At 62.7% G+C, this 24,050-nt stretch overlaps 1 protein-coding gene across 1 annotated transcript; it reads right to left on the bottom strand.

The window, feature by feature from the left end:
• Nucleotides 1-228: 228 nt before the first annotated feature.
• On the bottom strand, nt 229-23,988 carry LOC136570349 (superkiller complex protein 2-like). The gene is given in 33 exon segments (XM_066570850.1): nt 229-514; nt 943-946; nt 1,207-1,347; nt 2,677-2,895; nt 3,633-3,743; nt 4,353-4,462; nt 4,465-4,568; nt 5,357-5,483; nt 6,482-6,564; nt 6,566-6,633; nt 7,850-7,951; nt 8,300-8,440; nt 9,240-9,377; nt 9,474-9,592; nt 10,856-10,967; nt 11,300-11,410; nt 11,965-12,177; nt 13,093-13,192; nt 14,262-14,408; nt 15,116-15,222; nt 15,562-15,646; nt 16,296-16,442; nt 17,496-17,641; nt 18,939-19,061; nt 19,888-20,016; nt 20,018-20,100; nt 20,585-20,638; nt 20,761-20,853; nt 21,690-21,807; nt 22,310-22,427; nt 22,879-22,991; nt 23,745-23,860; nt 23,947-23,988. Coding segments are annotated over 33 exon segments (3,810 nt in total). The 5' UTR covers nt 23,975-23,988; the 3' UTR covers nt 229-314.
• Nucleotides 23,989-24,050: the final 62 nt, after the last annotated feature.

Raw genomic sequence — 24,050 nt, forward strand, 5'->3', positions numbered from 1 at the left:
GGGGGAAACGGGGTTGAACCAATTGGATGAATGGACTGAACCACGGGATAAACGGGGGGTAAGGGCTGGAACGGTTGGGGACGGAAGGGTTGAAGCGAAGCCTGCGCAGGTGAATGGACTGAACACAAGAGATTAAGGGGGGATCGGACAGAACCACACGAATCGAGGGGGGGTTGGACCAAACCACATGAATCCAGGGGCAATTGCACAGAACCACACGAGTCTGGGGCTGATTGGACTGAACCACAGGGGCGCGGGGGGGTTGGATGGCAGCCAGCATGGCCGTCCTCCCCCGTGCGTCCCTTTGTGTCCCTTTATTGCGTGTAGAGGCTGGCGGCGAAGACGATGTCGCGCTTGATCATGGCGGCGGCCGCCTCCATCTTGGCGGCCATGGCGGGGTCGCCCACGGTGCGCGCGGCCTGGCGCAGCTCCCGCAGCAGCTCCTCGAGCCGCTGGATCGCCCGCACCACCGAGCCCTCCTGCACCGGCGCCAGGCGCGCGATCTCCGCAAAGGCTGGAAACGGGAGAGGGGACACTGAGGGGACTGGGGGGATTGGGGGTGTTGGGGGCGTTGGGGGCGTTGGGGACATGGAGGGGATTGGGGGGATTGGGGATGTTGGAGGGATTGGGGACATTGAGGGGATTGGGGACATTGGGGACATGGAGGGGACTGGGGGATTGGGGGTGTTGGGGGCGTTGGGGGGATTGGGGACATGGAGGGGATTGGGGGGATTGGGGATGTTGGAGGGGACTGGGGGGATTGGGGGTGTTGGGGGCGTTGGGGGGATTGGGGACATTGAGGGGATTGGGGACATTGGGGACATGGAGGGGACTGGGGGATTTGGGGGTGTTGGGGGGATTGGGGACAATGAGGACATGGGGGTGCTGGGGATGCTGGGGACATTGGGGACATTGGGACTTTGGGGGGGACAATGGGGACACAGGGCTTGGGGGTGTCTCAGGAGTATCCCAGGGGGTTTTGGGGGGTCCCAGGGGATCCCAGAGTTGTCCCTGGGGTCTCAGGAGTGTCCCAGAGGGGACCCAGAGGGGTTTTTGGTGGTTCCAAGGGGGTTTTGGGGGTCCCAGGTGGTTTTTAGGGGTCCCAGGGGGTTTTTGGGGGTCCCAGGTGGTTTTTGGGGATCTCAGGGGGTTTTTGGGGATCTCGGGGGGTTTTTGGGGGTCCCAGGGGGTTTTTGGGGGTCTCACCATGCCCCTGGCCCACTCGTAGACCACCTGGACCAGGCTGAAGCCGAACTGGGCCACGAAGTCTTCGGGGCCGGGCCCGAGGCCGCGCTGCTGCTCCAGCCGGGCCACGCGGGCGGCGACGGCGCGGAGCCGCTCCAGGGCCTGGGGGAAACACACCCAGAGAGCCCCGAAATCACCCCAAAATCACCCCTAAATCACCCCCAAAATCACCCCCAAAATTCACTCCCAAATCACCCCCAAAATCACCCCCCAAAATCACCCCCAGAGCCGCTCCAGGGCCTGGGGGAAACACACCCAGAGAGCCCCGAAATCACCCCAAAATCACCCCCAAAATCACCACAAAAATCACCCCCAAAATCACCCCCAAAATTCACTCCCAAATCACCCCCAAAATCACCCCCAAAATTCACTCCCAAATCACCCCCAAAATCACCCCCAAAATTCACTCCAAATCACCCCAAAATCACCCCCAGAGCCGCTCCAGGGCCTGGGGGAAACACACCCAGAGAGCCCCGAAGTCACCCCCAAATCACCCCCAAAATCACCCCAAAATCTCCCAGAATCCCCAGAGCCCCCAGAGCCCTGCCCACAGCTGCTCCAGGGCCTGGGGGCTCATTAGGGACCCCCAAATACCCCCGAGACCCCAACCAGTGTCCCCAAAAGTGCCCCAAACCCCCCAATCTCCCCCCAAAGTGACCCAAACCCACCCCAAAGCCCCCGAAATCCCCTAATATCACCCCCAAGTCCCCCAATATCCCCCCCAAAGTGCCCCAAACCCCCTAATATCCCCCCCAAACTCCCCGATATCCCCCCCAAACCCCCTGATATCCCCCCCAAACTCCCCGATATCCCCCCCAAACCCCCCAATATTCCCCCCAAACCCCCCAATATCCCCCCCAAAGTGCCCCAAACCCACCCCAAACCCCCCAATATCCCCCTCAAACCCCCCAGTATGCCCCCCAAATCCCCTGATATCCCCCCCAAACCCCCTGATATCCCCCCAAACTCCCCAATATCCCCCCAAACCCCCCGATATCCCCCAATATTCCCCCCAAACCCCCACAATATTCCCCCCAAACCCCCCAATATCCCCCCCAAAGTGCCTCAAACCCCCCGATATCCCCCCCAAACCGCTCCGAACCCCCCGATATCCCCCCCAAACACCCCAATATCTCCCCCAAACCCCCGATATCCCCCCCAAATCCCCCGATATCCCCCCAAACCGCCCCGAAGCCCCGATATCCCCCCCAAACCCCCCGATATCCCCCCCAAACACCCCAATATCCACCCCAAACACCCCAATATCCCCCCCAAACCGCTCTGAACCCCCTGATATCCCCCCAAACACCCCAATATCCCCCCCAAACACCCCAATATCCCCCCCAAACCCCCGATATGCCCCCCAAACCCCCCGATATCCCCCCCAAAATACCCCAAACCCCCCGATATCCCCCCCCCGGGCGCTGTCACCTGAGCGAGGGCGGGGGGCAGCCCCTCGGGCGGGGGCTCCCCGCGGCCGGGGGTCACCAGGCACGAGAGCAGCGCCACGCTCTCCTCGGGCCGCAGCGGGGCCAGGACATTGCCCAGCAGGAGCTCGGTCAGCACCAACTGCTCCGTGCTCAGCAGCGCCGCCACGCGGCCGCCCAGCGCCACCGCGCCCCCCGAGACGTAACCCAGCTCCGAGAGCACCTGGGGGTCACACGGGGGTCATTGGGGTCACACAGGGGTCACTGGGGTCAGACAGGGGTCAGTGGGGTCATACAGGGTCATACAGGGGTCATGGGACAGCAGGGACACACAGGGGACACAGGGACACACAGAGCCCCCAGCGCCACCGCGCCCCCCGAGACGTAACCCAGCTCCGAGAGCACCTGGGGGGCACACGGGGGTCACACGGGGGTCAGTGGGGTCACACAGGGGTCACTCAGGGGTCAGACAGGGGTCATGGGGTCAGACAGGGGTCATTGGGTCATACAGGGGTCATTGGGGTCAGACAGAGGTCAGTGGGGTCATACAGGGGTCAGTGGGGTCACACAGGTCACACAGGGGTCAGTGGGGTCACTCAGGGGTCAGTGGAGATGCCCACGTCCAGGCGCTGGCAGCAGCAGGGACTGGGGGGATCCCAGGGTTTTTGGGGTGTTTTTGGGGTATTTAGGGGTGTTTTGGGGGTGATTTTGGGGGTGTTGTTTTTGGGGTGTTTTGGGGTGATTTTGGGGTATTTTTGGGCTGTTTTTGGGGTGATTTTTGGGGTGTTTGTCCCCACCTCGAGGCGCTGGTGGTACTCGGGCAGCAGCAGCAGGGACTGGGGTTATTTTGGGGTGATTTTGGGGTGTTTTTGGGGTGATTTGGGGCTGATTTTGGGGTGTTGTTTTTGGGATGATTTTGGGCTGGTTTTGGGGTATTTTTGGGCTGGTTTTGGGCCCCACCTCGAGGCGCTGGTGGTACTCGGGCAGCAGCAGCAGGGACTGGTCCGACAGCTGGAACTGCAGCTCCTCCAGCTGCTGCAGCAGCTCCTGCCTGGCGGCGAACTGGGAGTACTGGGAGGGACACGGGGAGGGGCTCAGGGGGGGCCTGAACCCCAAAACCGCCCCAAAAACCCCTCAAAACCCCCCAAAACCCCTCAAAACCCCCTCAAAACCCCCCTCAAAACCCCCAAAACCGCCCCAAAAACCCCTCAAAACCCCTCAAAACCCCCCAAAATCCCCAAATCCCACCCCCGTTCTGCACCTGCTGGGGGAAGCGGGGGCTGTGCAGGGACCCCAAAATGGGGCAGAGCCCGACTCCCCCTCCCCAAAATCCCCCTCAAAACCCCCCCCAAATCCCCCCTCAAAACCCCCCCAAAATCCCCTGAAAATCCACCCCAAATCTCCCCAAAATCCCCCCCAAACTCCCCTGAACCCCCCAAAACCCCCCAAAATCCCCTCAAAATCTCCCCCAAACTCCCCTGAACCCCCCAAAACCCCCAAAATCCCCCCAAATCGCCTCATTTTACACCTGCTGGGGGAAGCAGGGGCTGCGCAGGACCCCAAAATGGGGCAGGACCCCCCAAATCCCCCCAAAACCCCTCCAAATCTCCCCAAAATCCCCCCAAAACCCTCTGAACCCCCCAAATCCCCCCCAAACCCCCCAATCCCCCCATTCCGTACCTGCTGGGCGAAGCGGGGGCTCCGCGCGCACCTGAAGCCCCTCAGGGCCGCCCCCAGCCCCCTGAGCTCGGCCGCCGCCGCCGCCGCCTCGGGGTCGCGCCCGGGGGGACCCCAAAGGCCTCGAGCAGGGGCAGCCCCCCCTCCCTGCCGGCCCCCCCCGCCAGCCGGGCCAGCTCCTGCAGGGCGGCGCCGAGACCCCCGCCCGGGGGGGGGGAGCTGGGGAGAGAGGGGCAATGAGGGGGGGGGGGACCCCAAAATGTACAGCGGGAACCCCAAAATTCATGGGGGGACCCCAAAATCCAGACCCCCGCCCGGGGGGGGGAGCTGGGGAGAGAGGGGGGGCAATGAGGGGGGGGGACCCCAAAATTCATGGGGGGACCCCAAAATCTACAGCGGGACCCCAAAATCCAGACCCCTGCCCGGGGGGGGGGGAGCTGGGGAGAGAGGGGCAATGAGGGGGGGGGACCCCAAAATTCATGGGGGGACCCCAAAATGTACAGCAGGACCCCAAAACCGAGACCCCCGCCCGGGGGGGGGGGAGCTGGGGAGAGAGGGGGGGCAATGAGGGGGGGGGACCCCAAAATTCATGGGGGGACCCCAAAATGTACAGCGGGACCCCAAAATTCATGGGGGAACCCCAAAATCTACAGCAGGAACCCAGAATCTACAGCGGGACCCCAAAATCTACAGCGGGACCCGAAAACCCAGACCCCCGCCCGGGGGGGGGAGCTGGGGAGAGAGGGGAGAATGAGGGGGGGGGGGGACACCCCAAAAATCCACAGCAGGACCCAAAAATCTACAGAAGGACCCCAAAATCCACAGCAGGACCCCAATTCCCTCCCCAGAACCCCCCATTCCCCCAGAACCCCCAATTCCCCCCCAGAACCCCAAATTCCCCACCCAGAACCCCAATTCCCCCCCAGAACCCCCAATTCCCCCCCAGGACCCCCAAACTCCCCTCCAGTCCCCCCAATTTCCCCCCAGTCCCCCCAGTCCCCCCGCACCGGGGCCGGGGTCCCCTCGGGGGGCGCAGCTCCTGCAGCAGAGTTTCGGGGTTCACCCTCAGGCTCTTGGCCGTGACCCCCACGATGTCCTCGGGGCGCAGCTGCTCCAGGCAGTGCCCGGGGGGGCCTGGGGGGGGACCCCAAAACCTTCAGGGACCCCCCGGGACCCCAAAAGGGACCCAGGAAATCCCAAATCACCTTTAGGAACCCCAAAACCTTCAGGGACCCCCCGGGACCCCAAAAGGGACCCAGGAAATCCCAAATCACCTTTAGGGACCCCAAAACCTTCAGGGACCCCCCGGGACCCCAAGAGGGACCCAGGAATATGGGGGGCACCCCCCCACCCAAAATCACCCCTTAGGGACCCCCAAAATGGACCCAGTGACCCCCAAATCTCTCAGGATCCCCCAGAAGTGACTCAGGAACCCCAAATCACCTTTAGGGACCCCAAATCTGACCCAGGAACCCCAAATCACCTTTAGGGACCCCAAAACCCCCTTAAACCTCCCCAAATCACCTTTAGGGACCCCAAAACTGACCCAGGAACCCCAAATCACCTTTAGGGACCCCAAATCTGACCCAGGAACCCCAAATCACCTTTAGGGACCCCAAAACCTCCCCAGAATGGACTCGGGAGCCCCCCAAAACCCCCATAGACCCCCTTAAACCCCCCAAATCCATCCTGGGGATCCCCAAATCTGACCCAGGGAACCCCAAATCACCTTTAGGGACCCCAAAACTGACCCAGGACCCCCAACTCCTCCCCAGAACAGACACAGGAGCCCCCCAAATCCATCCCCAAATCTCTCAGGGTACCCCAAAACTGACTCAGGACCCCCAAATCACCTTTAAGGACCCCAAAAGTGACCCAGGAACCCCCAAAACTGACCCCAGGACCCCCAAAACTGACCCAGGACCCCCAACCCCCCCCAGAACAGACACAGGAGCCCCCCCAAAACCCCCTTAAACCCCCCCAAATCCATCCCCAAATCACCTTTAGGGACCCCAAAACTGACCCAGGACCCCCAACCCCCCCCAGAACAGACACAGGAGCCCCCCCAAAGCCCCTTCAGCCCCCAGAGCCCTCCAGGACGCCCCCAGCCCCGGGGTTTTTGGGGTGCAGACCCTCGGGCAGGAAGAGGCGCGTGAGCAGCAGCTCCTCGGGGTAGGGCACGTCCTGGGGGGGCTCCGGGGGGCTCCCCCATCCTCGGGGGCTTCTCGCAGAGCAGCAGCGCCGTGAAGGAGCGGCCAGAGCCCCCCGCGCCCCCCGGGAGCACCTGGCAGGGGAGAGGGGGATTGGGGGGGACTGGGGGGGATTGGGGGGGATTGGGGGAGATTGGGGGGATTGGGGGATTGGGGGATTGGGGGGATTGGGGGGATTGAGGGATTGGGGGGGATTGGGGGGATTGAAAGGGATTGGGGGAGATTGGGGGGATTGGGGGGACTGGGGGGATTGGGGGGATTGAAAGGGATTGGGGGAGATTGGGGGGATTGGGGGGACTGGGGGGATTGGGGGGATTGGGGGGATTGGGGGGATTGGGGGGATTGGGGGGATTGGGGGATTGGGGGATTGGGGGGATTGGGGGGATTGGGGGGGATTGGGGGGATTGGGGGATTGGGGGGATTGAAGGGGATTGGGGGATTGGGGGATTGGGGGGATTGGGGGGATTGGGGGGATTGGGGGGATTGGGGGATTGGGGGGATTGGGGGGGAATTGGGGGGGATTGGGGGGATTGGGGGGGATTGGGGGGATTGGGGGGATTGGGGGGGATTGAAGGGGTTTGGGGGGGATTGGGGGAATTGGGGGATTGGGGGGGAATTGGGGGGATTGGGGGATTGGGGGTTGGGGGGACTTTGGGGGGATTGAAAGGATTTTGGGGCAGTTTGGGGGTTTGGGGGGGATTGCAGGGTTTGGGGGACTTTAGGGGTGTTTGGGGAGCGTTTGGGGGTTGTGGGGACTTTAGGAGGTTTTGGTTTTGGGGGGTGGTTTTGGGGGGCAGTTTTGGGTTATTTTGGGATATTTTTGGGGTGGTTTTGGGCACCTGCAGCACCAGCCCCAGCGCGTTGCGGTGTTTCAGGGGTGTTTTTGGGGTGTTTTGGGGTGTTTTTGGGGTATATTGGGTGTTTTTGGGGTGGTTTTGGGGTGTTTTTGGGGTGTTTTTGGGTGTTTTTGGGGTGTTTTTGGGTGTCTGTACCTGCAGCACCAGCCCCAGCGCGTTGCGGTGTTTCGGGGGGGTTTTTGGGGTTATTTTGGGGTGGTTTGGGTGTTTTTGGGGTTATTTTGGGGTGGTTTTGGGTGGTTTTTGGGGTGTTTTTGGGGTTATTTTGGGGTGTTTTTGGGGTGTTTTTGGGTGTCTGTACCTGCAGCACCAGCCCCAGCGCGTTGCGGTGTTTCAGGGGTGTTTTGGGTGTTTTTGGGGTGTTTTTGGGTGTTTTTGGGGTTATTTTGGGGTTATTTTTGGGTGTTTTTGGGGTGTTTTTGGGTGTCTGTACCTGCAGCACCAGCCCCAGCGCGTTGCGGTGTTTCGGGGTGCTCACCACCACCACCCTGCCCGGTGTCAGCACCCGCTGCCCCCCCGGCTGTGCCAGGCACCGCTGCGGACCCCAGACCCCGTAAAGGGGGGGGGGGGGCACTGGGACCCCCCCAGGACCCCCCAGGACCCCCCAGGACCCCCCAGAGCCCAGGGACCCCCAGAGACCCCTGCACAGGGACACCCCCAGTGTCCCCAACCCCCAAATGTGCCCCCCCAGTGTCCCCAGGACCCCCCAAATGTGACCCCCAGGTGTCCCCCAATGTCCCCCCAGGTGCCCCAATGTCCCCCCAGGTGTCCCCCCAGGTGTCCCTGTGTCCCCCCCAGGTGTCCCCCAATGTCCCCCCAGGTGTCCCCCAGGTGTCCCTGTTTCCCCCCGCCCAGGTGTCCCCCAGGTGTCCCCCAGCCGCACCTGGAGCACGCTGCGGGCGCGGCGCAGCGCCACCACGGCCTGGTGGTACTGGGGCAGGTCCCCGAGGTCCCCGGGGGTCTCCTCGGGGTCCCCCAGCGCCGCCAGCGCCTCCCTGAGGGCGGCCACGCGCCGGGTCTGGGCCTGGGGGGACACGGGGGGGACACGGGGGGGACACGGGGGGACATTACTGGGGGTGCCAGAGCTCCCAGTCCTTACTGGGACAGCCCAGTGCCCCCCAGTCCATCCTGGGGTGCCCCCAGTGCCCCCCAGTCCATCCCAGTCCATCCCAAAACCTCCCAGTCCATACTGGGGCACTCCCAGTCCATCCCAGTCCCTCCCAGAGCCTCCCAATCCATACTGGGACACTCCCAGTGCCCCCCAGTCCATACTGGGGAACTTCCAGTCCATCCCAGTCCCTCCCAGTGCCCCCCAATACATCCTAGTCCATCCCAGTCCATCTCAGTGCCCCCCAGTCCATACTGGGGCACTCCCAGTCCCCCCCAGTCCATCCCAGTCCATCCCAAAACCTCCCAGTCCATACTGGGGCACTCCCAGTGCCCTCCAGTGCCCCCCAATCCATACTGGGACACTCCCAGTCCCCCCCAGTCCATCCCAGTGCCCCTCAGTCCATACTGGGACACTCCCAGTGCCCCCCAGTCCATCCCAGTCCATCCCAGTGCCCCCCAGTCCATCCCAGTCCCTCCCGGTGCCCCCCAGTCCATACTGGGACATTCCCAGTGCCCCCCAGTCCATCCCAGTGTGCCCCCCAGTCCATCCCAAAACCTCCCAGTCCATACTGGGGCACTCCCAGTCCATCCCAGTCCCTCCCGGTGCCCCTCAGTCCATACTGGGACACTCCCAGTCCATCCCAGTCCATCCCAGTGCCCCTCAGTCCATACTGGGACACTCCCAGTCCATCCCAGTCCCTCCCGGTGCCCACCGTGGCGTCGCGGCGCAGCGGGAACTCGGCGAAGCTGCGGCGCATGAGGTCGTGGGGGCGCAGGGCGGGCGCGCGCAGCAGCAGCAGGATCATGGGGTATGTCAGGCGGAACCGCGACTGCAGCGGCGACGGGCGGCCCTGCGCGGGGACACACGGGCGGTGGCGGTGACACACGGCGGTGACACGGCGGTGACACACGGGCGGGGACACGGCGGTGACACGCCCGGCGCTCACCAGCATCATGCGGTGCAGGTCGGACAGCTCGGGCACCGGGCCCTTGCAGAGGATGATGACGGTGCCGGTGGCGTCCAGCCCGCGGCGCCCGGCGCGCCCCGACATCTGCGTGTACTCGCCTGGGGGACACAAAAAGGTGACGCACGGCCCTGCCCCGCAGAAAGGTGACTTTCTTGTTTGCTTCTCGTAGAAACTACTGGGTTTACCCTCATGTTTGCCGCCATTTTCCCCTCACGTTTTCCCGCCCTTTTCCCCCTCACGTTTCTCTCCATTTTCCCCTCACATTTTCCCGCTCTTTTCCCCTCACGTTTTCCCGCCCTTTTCCCCTCACGTTTTCCCGCCCTTTTCCCCTCACGTTTCTCTCCATTTTCCCCTCACATTTACCGCCCTTTTCCCCCTCACATTTTCCCGCTCTTTTCCCCTCACGTTTTCCCGCTCTTTTCCCCACGCGTTTTCCCGCTCTTTTCCCCTCACGTTTCCCGCTTTTTTCCCCTCACGTTTTCCCACCCTTTTCCCCTCACGTGTTCCCGCCCTTTTCCCCTCACATTTTCCCGCTCTTTTCCCCTCACATTTTCCCGCCCTTTCCCCTCACGTTTTCCTGCCATTTTCCCCTCACGTTTTCCTGCCCTTTTCCCCTCACGTTTTCCTGCCATTTTCCCCTCACGTTTTCCCGCTCTTTTCCCCTCACGTTTCCTGCTATTTTTCCTCTCACATTTCTCGTCACTTTTCCCCCACATTTCTCTTCATTTTTCCCTCACATTTCTTATAATTTTCCTCTCACATTTCTCTCTATTTTCCCCTCACATTTCCCACCATTTTCCCCTCACATTCCTGGCTATTTTCCTCTCACGTTTCCTGCTCTTTTCCCCTCACGTTTCCCACCATTTTCCCCTCATGTTTTCCTGCTCTTTTCCCCTCACATTTCCCACCATTTTCCCCTCACATTCCTCGTCATTTTCCCCTCACATTTCCTGCCCTTTTCCCCTCACATTTCTCGCCATTTTCTCCTCACCTTTCCCACTTTTTCTCCCTCACCTTTCTCGTCATTTTCCCCTCACATTTCCCACTATTTCCCCCTCACATTTTCCACACTTTTCCCCTCACATTTCCCACCCTTTCCCTCTCACGTTTCCCACACTTTTCCCCTCACATTTCCCACCCTTTTCCCCTCATGTTTCCCACTCTATTTCCCCCCACATTACCCACAATTAAAACTCTATTTCCTTCATTCCCCCTCAGTTTCTTCTCCCATATTTCCACTTTCTCTCAATCCCATTTTCCCCGTTTTTTCTCTCAGCTCTCCCACCCCTTTTCCTTGACATTTTTCACCCCTTTTCCACCCACGGAGGACGCGGCACCGAGCCCCAAACGTGGCCCCACACCTGGCAGGAGGTCACGGAAGCTGTTCCCGTCGTGTTTGCGGATGGAGTCGAAGACCACGGTCCGTGCCGGCATGTTCACCCCCATGGCGAAGGTCTCGGTGGCAAACAGCACCTGGGGCAGGTGTGGGGCAGGTGTGGGGCAGGTTTGGGGCAGATTTGGGGCAGTTTTGGGGCAGTTTGGGGCAGTTTTGGGGCAGGTACATGGCAGATTTTTGGGGCACATCTGGGGCAGGTACAGGACAGGTTTTTGGGGCAGATTTGTACAGGTTTGGGGAAGGTTTTTGGGGCAGGCACAGGACAGGTTTTTGGGGCAGATTTCGGCAGGTTTGGGGCAGGTTTGAGCCAAGTTTGGGGCAGATTTGTACAGGTTTGGGGAAGGTTTTTGGGGCAGATTTAGGCAGGTTTGGGGCGACCTGTGAGGTGGCAGCACCTGTCCCCACACACCTTGACCAGCCCCTGGCTGAAAAGCATCTCCACGATCTCCTTGAGCAGGGGCAGGACCCCGCCATGGTGGACGCCGATGCCGCGCTGCAGCAGGTCCGAGAGCTGCAGCACCTGGGGAAGGGGAAAGGGAGGGGAAATGTGGAGAAAACACGGAGAGAATATGGGGAAAACACGGGGAGGACATGGAGGGAAAATGGAGGGAACATGGAGGGGACATGGAGGGAACACAGAGGGGAACATGGAGGGGACATGGAGGGGAACATGGAGGGAATATGGAGAGGGAATATGGAGGGAATATGGAGGGGGAATATGGAGGGAACATGGAGGGGAACATGGAGGAAATATGGAGAGGATATGGAGAGGAAGATGGAGCGGGAATGTGGAGAGAATATGGAGGAACATGGAGGGAACATGGAAGGAATACGGAGGAACATGGAGGAGAACATGGAGGAAGATGGAGGGAATATGGAGAGAAAATGGACGGGGACATGGAGAAAAAGTGGAGGGAACATGGAGGGGGAATATGGAGAGAATGGAGAGAATGTGGAGGGGGAACACCCACCCCCACGTCCCCAAAATCCCCCTTTTTGCCCCAAAACCCCCCTCTTTCCCCCCAAACCCCCCTTTTTGCCCCCAAACCCCCCTTTTTGCCCCCAAAGCCCCACCTGGGGCAGGCGGCGGTCGGAGCCGCGCAGCCGGGCCAGGCAGCGCGTCAGGAACTGGCGCACCTGGGCGCGCTCGGGGCCGCTGAGCAGCTCCAGCGAGCCCAGCGCCGCCGCCTGCTCCTCGCAGCGGCCCCGCGAGAAGGTGAAGGTGACGGCGGGCAGCAGCTCCCGCTCGCGGAGCGTCTCCAGCAGCGACAGCCACACGCCCCGCTCCTGGAGGGGGGAAAAAATGGGGTTAGGGGGACCCCCAGAACAGCCCCCAGACCCTGCAGACCCCCTGCTCCTGGTGAGGGGAGAAACGGGGTTAGGGGGACCCCCAGAACAGCCCCCAGACCTTCCGGACCCCCCGCTCCTGGTGAAGGGGGAAAAAATCGGGTTAGGGGGACCCCCAGAACAGCCCCCAGACCTTCCGGACCCCCCGCTCCTGGTGAAGGGGGAAAAAATGGGGTTAGGGGGACCCCCAGAACAGCCCCCAGACCCTGCAGACCCCCTGCTCCTGGTGAGGGGAGAAATGGGGTTAGGGGGACCCCCAGAACAGCCCCCAGACCCTGCAGACCCCCTGCTCCTGGTGAGGGGAGAAACGGGGTTAGGGGGACCCCCAGAACAGCCCCAGACCTTCCGGACCCCCCGCTCCTGGTGAGGGGGGAAAAATGGGGTTAGGGGGACCCCCAGAACAGCCCCCAGACCTTCCGGACCCCCCGCTCCTGGAGGGGGGAAAAAATCGGGTTAGGGGGACCCTCGGGGCGGCCCCCAGACCCTGCAGACCCCCTGCTCCTGGTGAGGGGAGAAACGGGGTTAGGGGGACCCCCAGAACAGCCCCCAGACCTTCCGGACCCCCCGCTCCTGGTGAGGGGGGAGAAACGTGGTTAGGGGGACCCTCGGGGCGGCCCCCAGACCCTGCAGACCCTGCTGGACCTGCCCAGAGCAGCCCCCAGACCCTGCACACCCCCTGCTCCTGGTGAGGGGAGAAAATGAGGTTAGAGAGACCCTTGGGGCAGCCCCTGGACCCCCCACTCCTGGTGAGGGGAGAGATGGGGTTAGGGGGACCTGCCCAGAGCAGCCCCCAGACCCTGCAGACCCCGCTGGACCTGCCCAGAGCAGCCCCCAGACCCCCCAGACCCCCCGTACCTGCCCGGGGTTGGAGCCCCCCATGCTGGGCTGCCGTGCCCCAAAGCTCTGGGCGTGTTTGCTGCTCTGCTCCTTCTTGGCCTCCACCGCCGCGTAGTACCTGGGGCAGGGGAGGGCAGGGGTGGGGCAGGTTTGGGGCAGGTGTGGGGCAGGTTTGGGGCAGGTTTTTGGGGCAGATTGAGGTGGGTTTGGGGCAGGTTTTTGGGGCAGGTTTGGGGCAGGTTTTTGGGGCAGATTGAGGTGGATTTGGGGCAGGTTTTTGGGTCAGATTGAGGCACGTTTGGGTCACATTTGGGGCAGGTTTTTGGGCCAGATTCAGGTGGGTTTGGGGCAGGTTTTTGGGTCAGGTTTGGGGCAGGTTTTTGGGGCAGATTCAGATGGGATTGGGGCAGGTTTTTGGACAGGTTTTTGGGTCAGATTGACGTGGGTTTCAGGCAGGTTTTTGGGGCAGATTGAGGTGGGTTTGGGGCAGGGTTTTGGGGCAGGTTTTTGGGTCAGGTTTTTGGGTCAGGTTTTGGGGCAGGGTTTTGGGTCAGGTTTTGGGTCAGGTTTTTGGGTTAGATTGAGGAGGTTTGGGGCAGGGTTTTGGGTCAGATTGAGGAGGTTTGGGGCAGGTTTTTGGGTCAGGTTTTGGGGCAGGTTTTTGGGTCAGGTTTTTGGGGCAGGGTTTTGGGTCAGGTTTTGGGGCAGGTTTTTGGGTCAGGTTTTTGGGGCAGGTTTTTGGGGCAGGTTTTTGGAGCAGGGTTTTGGGTCAGGTTTTTGGGGCAGGGTTTTGGGTCAGGTTTTTGGGGCAGGTTTCGGGGCAGGGTTTTGGGTCAGATTTGGGTCAGGTTTTGGGTCAGATTGAGGAGGTTTGGGGCAGGTTTTTGGGTCAGATTGAGGAGGTTTGGGGCAGGTTTTTGGGTCAGTTTTTTGGGGCAGGGTTTTGGGTCAGATTGAGGAGGTTTGGGGCAGGGTTTTGGGTCAGATTTGGGTCAGGTTTTGGGTCAGGTTGAGGAGGTTTGGGGCAGGTTTTTGGGGCAGGTTTTGGGGCAGGTTTTTGGGGCAGGGTTTTGGGTCAGATTGAGGTGGGTTTGGGGCAGGTTTGGGTCAGGTTTTTGGGGCAGGTTTTTGGGTCAGATTTGGGTCAGGTTTTTGGGGCAGGTTTCGGGGCAGGTTTTGGGTCTCACCCCTGCGTGCTGAAGGCCCCGCCCGGGCCCAGCAGCTGGAACAGCTGGTGCCGGGTGCGGGCGCTGTTGCCCGTGAACAGGAAATGCTCCAGCGGCACCGGGCGCCGGGGGGTGCTGATCACCCGCACGCAGCGGCGCTTGGTGCGCCTGCAACGGGGCCAAACTCCGGGAAATGGGGAAAAACGGGAATGGGAGCAGCCACGGGGAACCCCCCGCGCCCCCTGTTCCTGTCACCCCCGCCCCAAAGCCCCCCAGGGACCCCCAAACCCCCCTGAGGATCCTCAAAAGCCCCTCAAGGACCTCTCAAAGCCTCCCCAAAGTTCCTCAGGGACCCCCCAAATCCCCCAAGGGCCCACAAATTCCCCTGGTGACCCCCAAAGCTGCCCAAGAAGCCCCAAAACCCCCTGGGGGACACTCAAAGCCCCCCAAAGCCCCACAGGGACCCCCAAATCCCCCTCAAGGACCCCCTCAGATTCCCCTGGGGACCCTCAAGGACCTCTCAAAGCCTCCTCAAAGCCCCCCAAAGTCTCCCAAGGACCCCCCAAAGCCACTTGGGGACCCCCAAATCCCCCTGAGCACCCCCCAAAGTCTCTCAAGGACCCACAGGGACCCCCCAGAGACCCCCAGGGACCCTCAAAGCCCCTTGGGGATCCCCCAAAGACCCCCAGGGACCCCCCAAACCACCCCAGGGACCCCCAAAGACCCTCAGGGACCCCACAAACCACCCCAGGGACACCCAAATCCCCCTGAGCACCCCCCAAAGTCTCTCAAGGACCCCCCAAAGCCCCTTGGGGACCCCACAAACCACCCCAGGGACCCCCCAAAGCCCCCCCAAAGCCCCCCGGGGTCCTTACCCGACCCACTGGGCGAACTCGAGGGCGTTGGGCACGGTGGCGCTGAGCAGCACCAGCTTCACGTGCTCGGGCAGCAGGATCAGCACCTCCTCCCACACCACGCCCCTCTGCGGGCCCAAACGGGGCTCAGGGGGTCCCCAAAACCGCCGGGAACCCCAAAAAACGCCCCCAGGAACTCTGGGAACCCCAAAAAACCCCACCAGGAACCCCAAAAACCCCCCCAGGATCTCTGGGAACCCCAAAAAACCCCCCCAGGAACCCCAAAAACCCCCCAGGAACCCCAAAAACCCCCCAGGAACTCTGGGAACCCCAAACCCCCCCCAAAAGCCCCTTAGAGACCCCCAAACCCCACCAGAGACCCCTCAGAGACCCCAAAAGCCCCTCAGAGACCCCCAAACTGCCCCAGAGACCCCTCAGAGACCCCAAAAGCCCCCCAGAGCCCCCACCTCGTTGTCATTGACGTAGTGCACCTCATCGAAGATCACCCACTCCAGGTCCCGGATGGTGTCAGAGCCGTTGTACAGCATCGACCTGGGGGCAGGGGATCCATGGGGAGGGGTCCCAGGGCTGGGGGATCCATGGGGAGGGGTCCCAGGGCTGGGGGATCCATGGGGAGGGGTCCCAGGGCTGGGGGATCCATGGGGAGGGGTCCCAGAGCTCCATTTGGGGAGGGGTCCCAGTGCACAGAGCTGAATTTGGGGAGGGGTCCCAGTGTAGAGAGCTCAATTTGGGGAGGGGTCCCAGCCCAGAGAGCTCAGGGCCCCTCCCAGCAGCCCCGGCCCGTTTGTGCTCTGTGAATTAACCCCAGAACCCCCCAGGACCCACCCAGGACCCCCCAGGACCCCTCAGGACCCCTCAGAACCCTCCCAGGACCCCCCAGGACCCCCCAGGATCCCCCAGGACCCCTCAGGATCCCCCAGGACCCCCCAGGATCCCCCCAGGACCCCCCAGGATCCCCCCAGGAGCCCTCAGGAGCCCCCAGGACCCTCCAGGACCAACTCAGGACCCACCCAGAACCCTCCAGGACGCCTCAGGACCCCTCAGAACCCTCCAGGACGCCTCAGGAACCCCCAGGACCCCCCAGGACCCTCAAAGGACCCACCCAGGACCCCTCAGGAGCCCCCAGGACCCACCCAGGACCCTCCATGACCCCCCAGGCCCCCCAAAGGCCCCCCCTGACCTGAGGATCTCGGTGGTCATGACCAGGCAGGCGGCCTCGGGGCGCAGCTGCACGTCCCCCGTCAGCAGCCCCACGTCCCCAAAGGTCTCCCGGAAATCGCGGAACTTCTGGTTGGACAGGGCCTTGATGGGGGACGTGTAGATGGACCTGGGGAAGGGGGGGCAGCTCAGAGACCCCCGGGGGGGGGAACTGGGGGGGATTGGGGACATGGGGGGGTCACCCCAGAGACCCCCAGGGTGGTTTAAGGGGTCTGGGGGTGACCAAGGAAGGGTTTGGGGACATGGGGGGTTCACCCAAGAGACCCCCAGGGTGGTTTAGGGGGTCTGGGGGTGACCAGGGAGGGGTTTGGGGACATGGGGGGTTCACCCAAGAGACCCCCAGGGTGGTTTAGGGGGTCTGGGGGTGACCAGGGAGGGGTTTGGGGACATGGGGGGGGTCCCCCAAGGGGTTTGGGGGGGTCTGGGGACAAGGTTGGGGTCACCCCAGAGACCCCCAGGGTGGTTTAAGGGGTCTGGGGGTGACCAAGGAAGGGTTTGGGGACATGGGGGGGGTCACCCAAGGGGTTTGGGGGGGTTTGAGGACATTGGGGGGTTCACCCCAGAGACCCTCAGGGTGGTTTAAGGGGTCTGGGGGTGACCAGGGAGGGGTTTGGGTTCACCCTGGGGGGACACAGAGGGGACCTGGAGAGGCTTTGGGGATCCCAGGGAGGTTTTGGGGTCCCTGAGGTGGTTTTAGAGACCCCCGAGGAGGTTTTAGGACTCCCCAAGGTGGTTTTGGTGCCCCCCAAGACAGTTTTGGGACCCCAGGTTGGTTTTGGGGTCCCCAGAGGCGTTTTTGGTGCCCCCAAGGTGACTTTATGGTCCCCAGAGACGTTTCTGGGGTCCCCAAGGCGTTTTTGGGATCCCCCGGGGCGTTTCTGGGGTCCCCCCAAGCGTTTTTGGTGCCCCCAAAGGCATTTCTGGGATCCCCCAAGGCATTTTTGGTGCCCCCAAGGCATTTTTGGTGCCCCCAGAGACGTTTCTGGGGTTTCCAGAGGCGTTTTTGGGGTCCCTGAAGGCGTTTTTGGGGTCCCCAGAGGCGTTTTTGGTGCCCCCAAAGGCGTTTTTGGTGCCCCCCGAGGTGTTTCTGGGGTCCCCAGAGGCGTTTTTGGTGCCCCCAAAGGCGTTTTTGGGGTCCCCCGAGGCGTTTCGGGGCTCTCACCGGGTCATGTGTCTCCGGGCCAGCGCGATCGCGTACTCGGCCACCGCCGTCTTCCCGGCCGAGGTGTGGGCGGCCACCAGGACGGAGTGACCGCGCTCCAGGCACAGGGCAGCGCGCTGCTGGAACGGGTCTGGCTGGAACGGCCACTGGAAAGGGGGAGAAAACGGGGGATTGGGGACACCCCAAAACATCCACAGCATCACAAAACCCCAAAAACCCCAAAAAACCCCAAAAACCCCAAAAAAACCCCAAAAACCCCAAGGCCCGCAGTGACCGCGCTCCAGGCACAGGGCAGCGCGCTGCTGGAACGGGTCTGGCTGGAACGGCCACTGGAAAGGGGAAAATTGGGGATGGGGGGCACCCCAAAACATCCACAGCACCCCAGAACCGACCAGGGCATCACAAACCCCAAAAAAACCCAAAAAACCCCAAAAAACCCCAAAAAAACCCCAAAATCCCCAAGCCCGCAGTGACCGCGCTCGGGGCACAGCACACAAATGGGTCTGGGGGTGACGGGCACTGCAGGAGGAATCAGAGTCACCCCAAATCCCCCCCAAATCCCCCCCAAATCCCCCCAGACCCCCTCAAATGCTCCCCAAATCCCCCCAAAACCTCCCCAAATCCCCTCAGACTCCTCCAAATCCCCCCCAAATCCTCCCCAAATCCCCCAGAACCCCCCAAAACCTCCCCAAATCCCCCCAAATCCTCCCCAAATCCCCCCAAACCCTCCCCAAATCCCCCCAGACTCCTCCAAATTACCCCCAAATCCCCCCAAATCCACCCAGGACCCCCTCAAATCCCCCCCAAATGCTCCCCAAATCCCCCCAGACACCCTCAGATCCCCCCAAATCCTCCCCAAATCCCCCCAGGAGCCCCCAGACCCCCTGAAATCCCCCCCAAATCCCCTCGAATCCCCCCAAATCCTCCCCAGGACCCCCAAACCCCCCCCAGGAACCCCCCAAATCCTGCCCAAATCCCCCAGCAGCCCCCAGACCTCCTCAAATCCTCCCCAGGACCCCCCAAATCCCCCCAGGACCCCCCCAAATCTCCCCAGGAGCCCCCAAATCCTCCCCAAATCCTCCCCAAATGCTCCCAGGACCCCCCCAAACCCCGTTAAGTTCCCCCCAAATCCCCCCAGACCACCCCAAATCCCCTCGGGAACTCCCCAGGACCCCCGCAAATCCCCCCCAAATCCCCCCAGATGTCCCAAACTCCCCCCAGACCTCCCCAAATCCACCCCAAATCCTCCCCAAACCCCCCCAGGACCCCCCAAATCCCCAGACCACCCCAAATCCCCCCCAAATCCCCCCGGGAACTCCCCAGGACCCCCCGAAATCCCCCCCAAATTCCCCCAGATGTCCCAAACTCCCCCCAGACCTCCCCAAACCCTCCCCAAACCCCCCCAGGACCCCCCAAATCCCCCCAATCCCCCCCAGGCCCCACCTTGTGGGCGGGCTCGGGCAGCAGCCGCTCGAAGCCGGGCACGGGCGTGGCCGCGTCCAGCAGCTCCGCCCAGAGCTCCTCGGGGGGCGCGGGGGGCGGCGCCGGGGGCGGCCCCGCCTCCTCCTGGGGGGGTTGGGGGCGTTTGAGGGGGTCTGGGGGGGTCTGGGGGGGATTTGGGGGGGATTTGGGGGGGATTTGGGGAGCGTTTGAGGGGGTCTGGGGGGGTCTGGGGGGGGTTAGGGGGGATTTGAGGGGGTCTGGGGGGGTCTGGGGGGGATTTGGGGGGGATTTGAGGGGGTCTGGGGGGGATCTGAGGGGTATTTGGGGGGGTTTGGGGAGGGTTTAGAGGATTTGGGGAGGATTTGGGGGGACCTCGGGGGATTTGGGGAGGAATTGAGGGGGCTTGGGGGGGCTTGGGGGGGATTTGGGGAGCGTTTGAGGGGGTCTGGGGGGGGTTTAGGGAGGATTTTGGGAGGATTTGGGGGGACCTGGGGGATTTGGGGAGGATTTGAGGGGGTTTGGGATTTTTTGGTGGGTCTGGGGGGGTTTGGGGGGATTTGGGAGGAATTTGGGCGGATTTGGGGGGTCCTGGGGGGTTTAGGGGGATTTGGGGAGGATTTGAGGGGCTTTGGGGGGGATTTGGGGGGGTTTGGGGGGGATTTGAGGGGGTCTGGAGGGGTTTAGGGAGCATTTGGGGAGGATTTGAGGGGATTTGGGGGGGGTCTGGGTGGGTTTTAGGGGGGATTTGGAGAGCATTTGGGGGGGATTTGGGAGGAATTTGGGCAGATTTGGGGGGGATTTGGGAGGAATTTGGGCAGATTTGGGGGGTCCTGGGGGGTTTGGGGGGATTTGAGGGGTCCAGGGGCTCTGGAGGAGTTGCGGGGTGCAGTGGGGGGGGTGGCAAGGAGCCCCCTCCCCAAATTAACGCCCCCCCCCCCCCCACACCCACCTTGCTCAGCAGCTCCTCCAGGCTGTCAGAGCGGCGGGGGGGGGGCACAGCCCCGGGCCCCCCCTCGCTTGGGGGGCTCTGGGGGGACCCCCGGGCTGGGCCAGGACCCCCCCGGCCTCGGGGACCCCCCCGGAATCGGGGTCGCCCCCCCCAGCTCGAAGGTGTCGAGGGTCTCCAGGAGGCCGGACAGGGACAGCGGCCCCCCAACCTTGGCTGGGGGGGGGGACCCCAAAATTGGGGAGGGGGCTCCTCTGCACCCCCCAAAATAACCTCGAACACCCCCCAAAAAATCCCAAAGCCCCCCCGAAAAATCCCAAAGCCCCCCCAAAAAATCCCAAAGCCGCCCAAAAAATTCCAACCCCTCCCCAAATTCCCAAACTCCTCCCAAAATCCCAGCCCCTCCCCAAATTCCCAGACCCCTCCCCAAAATATCCCAGACCCCCCAAATCCGAGACCCCTCCCCAAATTCTCAGACCCCCCCCAAAATATCCCAGACCCCCCCAATATCCCAGACCCCCCCAAAATTCCAACCCCCCCAAATTCCCAGACCCCCCCAAATTCCCAAACTCCTCCCAATTTCCCAGCCCCCTCCCCAAATTCCCAGGGCCCCCCCCAATTTCCCAGCCCCCTCCCCAAATTTCCCAGCCCCTCCCCAATTTCCCAGCCCCCTCCCCAAATTCCCAGGGCCCCCCCTTACCCTGGGCCTTGAACTGCACCCCCCGTTTCAGCCCCGGGGGCGTCGTCAGCAAATCTGGGGGGGGGGGAGCAAAAAGGGGGGGGGGGCTGGGTCAGGGGGACCCCAAAAAGGGTCTGGGGGCTTCCTCGAGCTGGGGGGGACCCCAAAATTTGGGGAATTTGGGGGGGGGGCTGTACCTGTGTCGAAATCCACGTCCTCCTCCTGCTGCTGCTGCTGCTGCTCACCCTGGGGGCTCCGCATCTGCTCCAGCGTGGGCTCGTCCTGCCCGCCTGGGGGGGATTGGGGGGTTTGGGGGGGATTTGGGGGGTTTGGGGGGTTTGGGGGGTTTGGGGGATTTGGGGGGGATTTGGGGGGTTTGGGGGATTTGGGGGGTTTGGGGGATTTGGGGGGGATTTGGGGGAATTTGGGGAATTTGGGGAAATTTGGGGGGTTTGGGGGGATTTTGGTGGTCTGGGGGATTTGGGGGGTCTGGGGGGATTTTGGTGGTCTGGGGGATTTGGGGGGTTTGGGGGGATTTGGGGGGAGTCTGGGGGATTTGGGGGGGTTTGGGGCAGTTTTTGGGGACTTGGGGGGAATTTGGGGGGATTTGGGAGGGGTCTGGGGGGTCTGGAGGGGATTTGGGGGGGTCTGGGGGGTTTGGGGAATTTGGGGGGCCTGGGGGTGATTGGGGCGGTTTGGGGGGATTTGGTGGGGGTCTGGTGGATCTGCGGGGTTTGGGGAAATTTGGGGCAATTTGGGGCAATTTGGGGGATTTGAGGAGGTCGGGGGCTTGGGGAGGGTCTTGGGTGGTCTGGGGGGATTTGGGGGCATTTTGGGGGGGATTTGGGAAGGTGTGTGGGGTTTGGGGAGGTTTCAGGGTATTTTGGGGGGGTCCCGGGGGTCTCAGGGTATTTTGGGGGGTCCCGGGGTATTTTGGGGGGGTCCCGGGGGTCCCAGGGTATTTTGGGGGGGCCCCGGGGTATTTGGGGGGATCCCGGGGGTCTCAGGGTATTTTGGGGGGTCCCGGGGTATTTTGGGGGGCTCCCGGGGGTCCCGGGGTATTTGGGGGGGTCCCGGGGTATTTTGGGGGGGTCCCGGGGTATTTGGGGGGGTCCCGGGGTCTCACCTGGCCAGAAGGGGACGCTGGAGTGCCCCCCCCCCCTCAGGCCCTCGCCGGGGGGGCCCGGGGGGCGCAGGAGGGAGGGGGAGGAGGAGGGGGAGAGACCCGCGGAGGGGAGGAGCTCCTGGGGGGGGAGGGGAACACATGAGACCCCTCCTCAAAATAACCCAAAAACACCTGAGACCCCTCCCCAAAATAACCCTGAAACCCCTCCCCAAAACCCACCCTGAGAGACCCGCGGAGGGGAGCAGCTCCTGGGGGGGGGGACACATGAGACCCCTCCCCAAAATCACCCAAAAACACCTGAGACCCCTCCCCAAAAACACCTGAGACCCCTGAGACCCCTCCCCAAAATCCACCCTGAGACCCCTGAGACCCCTCCCCAAAATCCACCCTGAGAGACCCGTGGAGGGGAGCAGCTCCTGGGGGGGGAGGGGACATGAGACCCCTCCTCAAAATAACCCTGCGACCCCTGAGACCCCTCCCCAAAAACACCTGAGACCCCTGAGACCCCTCCCCACAAACCCCCCTGAGACCCCCAGGGACCCCCCCAAAGCCCCCTAAGCCCCCCCCAGGGACCCCAGACCCCCCCAGACCCCCCCAGGCCCCCCTGGCCCCCCGCCCACCTCGCTGAAGCCCAGCAGGGCGCCCGTCCGGGGGTCCCGCTCTGCCCGCAGCCCCCCGGCCACGGGGGTGGGGTCCAGGGCAAAGAGAGCCCGGGGGTCTGGGGTCCTCAGCCAGGACCTGGGGGGCACCCAGGGGTCACCCCAAGGGACAGCAGCACCCAGGGAGCCCCCAGACCCACCCACGGCCCTGAGCCCCCCCCTCCCCACCCAGGGCCACTCCTGAGACCCCCCCCCCCTATTTTTAGGGCCCCCCCCAATTTTTGGGAGCCTCCCATTTTTCAGCACCCCCCCACCCCATTTTTAGGACTCTCCCCTCATTTTTGGGGTGTGTCCCCCCCCCTCATTTTTGGGACTCCCCACATTTTAGCCCCCACCCCCCCCCCCCCCTTTTTAGGACCCCCACCCCCATTTTGAGCCCCCCCCACCCCATTTTTAGGACCCCCCCCACCCCATTATTTTTCAGGACCCCTCCCGCCCCCATTTTTGGGGTAACCCCTCCCCATTTTTAGGACCTCCACCCACCATTTTCGGGACCCCCCCCATTTTCGGGACCCCCCCCCCGTTCTCACCTCCGGACCCGTTGGTGCCGGTGCAGGGGGAGCCCCTCGGGGGTCCCCAGGAATTTCCGCTCCAGCTCCGCCCCCAGCGGGGGAGGGGCCCAGGGGGGGAGACCCTGAGGCAGCTGCGGGGGGGGAGGGGCGGGGGGGGCAGGACCCCCCCCAAAAAAAATTTTAAAAAAGGAACTGGGGGGGGCCTAAAATGGGGGGGGAGGGGTCGGAATTTTTGGGGGGATTTGAGGGGATTTTGGGGGGGGGGGGAAGGGGAATTTGGGGAGATTTTGGGGTGGGTTTTTTTTGGGGTGGGATTGGTGGTTTTTGGAGGGGGTTTGGGGCTTTTGGGGAGTTTTGAGTTTCTTGAGGGGGATTTGGGGTTTTTGGGGGAGATTTGGGGATTCTTGGGGTGGATTTTGAAGGGGATTCGGGGACATTTTGGGGTTTTTTGGGAGGGGATTTGGAGATTTTTTTAGGGGGGATTTGGGTTTTTTGGGAGGGGATTTGGGGTTTTTTGGGGGGGGGATTTGAGGTTTTTTTTGGGAGTGGATTTGAGGTTTTTTTGGGAGTGGATTTGAGGTTTTTTGGGAGTGGATTTGGGGTTTTTTTGGGGGGGATTTGAGTTTTTTTTTTGCAATGGATTTGAGTTTTTTTGGGAGGGGATTTGGGGGTTTTTTGGGAGGGGATTTGGCCTTTTTCGGGGATTTTTGGGAGGATTTTACGTTTTGTGGGGAGGGATTTGGAGAGATTTTTCAGGTGGATTTGAAGATTATTGGGGTGGGCACTTGAGATTTTTTTTGCTGACTTTTGGGCTGAATTTGGGGATTTTTGGGTCCGTTTTGGTTTTTCGTTTTCCCGGTAATTCACTCACGGTGCTGCGGTGCTCGGGGCCCTCGGCCCTCCGCAGCTCCCGGTTCTCCGGTCAGGAGCTCGAACCTCCCGGCGCATCCCAACTCCAGCAGCGCCAGCGGCAGCTCCCGCGGCCCGCGGGGCGGCAGCGCTGGGGAAACACCGGAGGCATCACCGAAAACCACCGGGAACCACCGGAGGAATCACCGGGAACCCCCAAACCCCTCCCATCCTCACCGATCCTCTCCATCTCCATCCTCGCCATGACCGGAAGCGCTCCCGCCGCCACCGGAAATGCCGGACACCAACCCGGAACCACCGGCAGCGCCGCAGCCCCGCCC

This window comes from Molothrus aeneus, unplaced genomic scaffold (genome assembly GCF_037042795.1).
Source record: "Molothrus aeneus isolate 106 unplaced genomic scaffold, BPBGC_Maene_1.0 scaffold_30, whole genome shotgun sequence".
Taxonomy (NCBI): Eukaryota; Metazoa; Chordata; class Aves; order Passeriformes; family Icteridae; genus Molothrus; species Molothrus aeneus.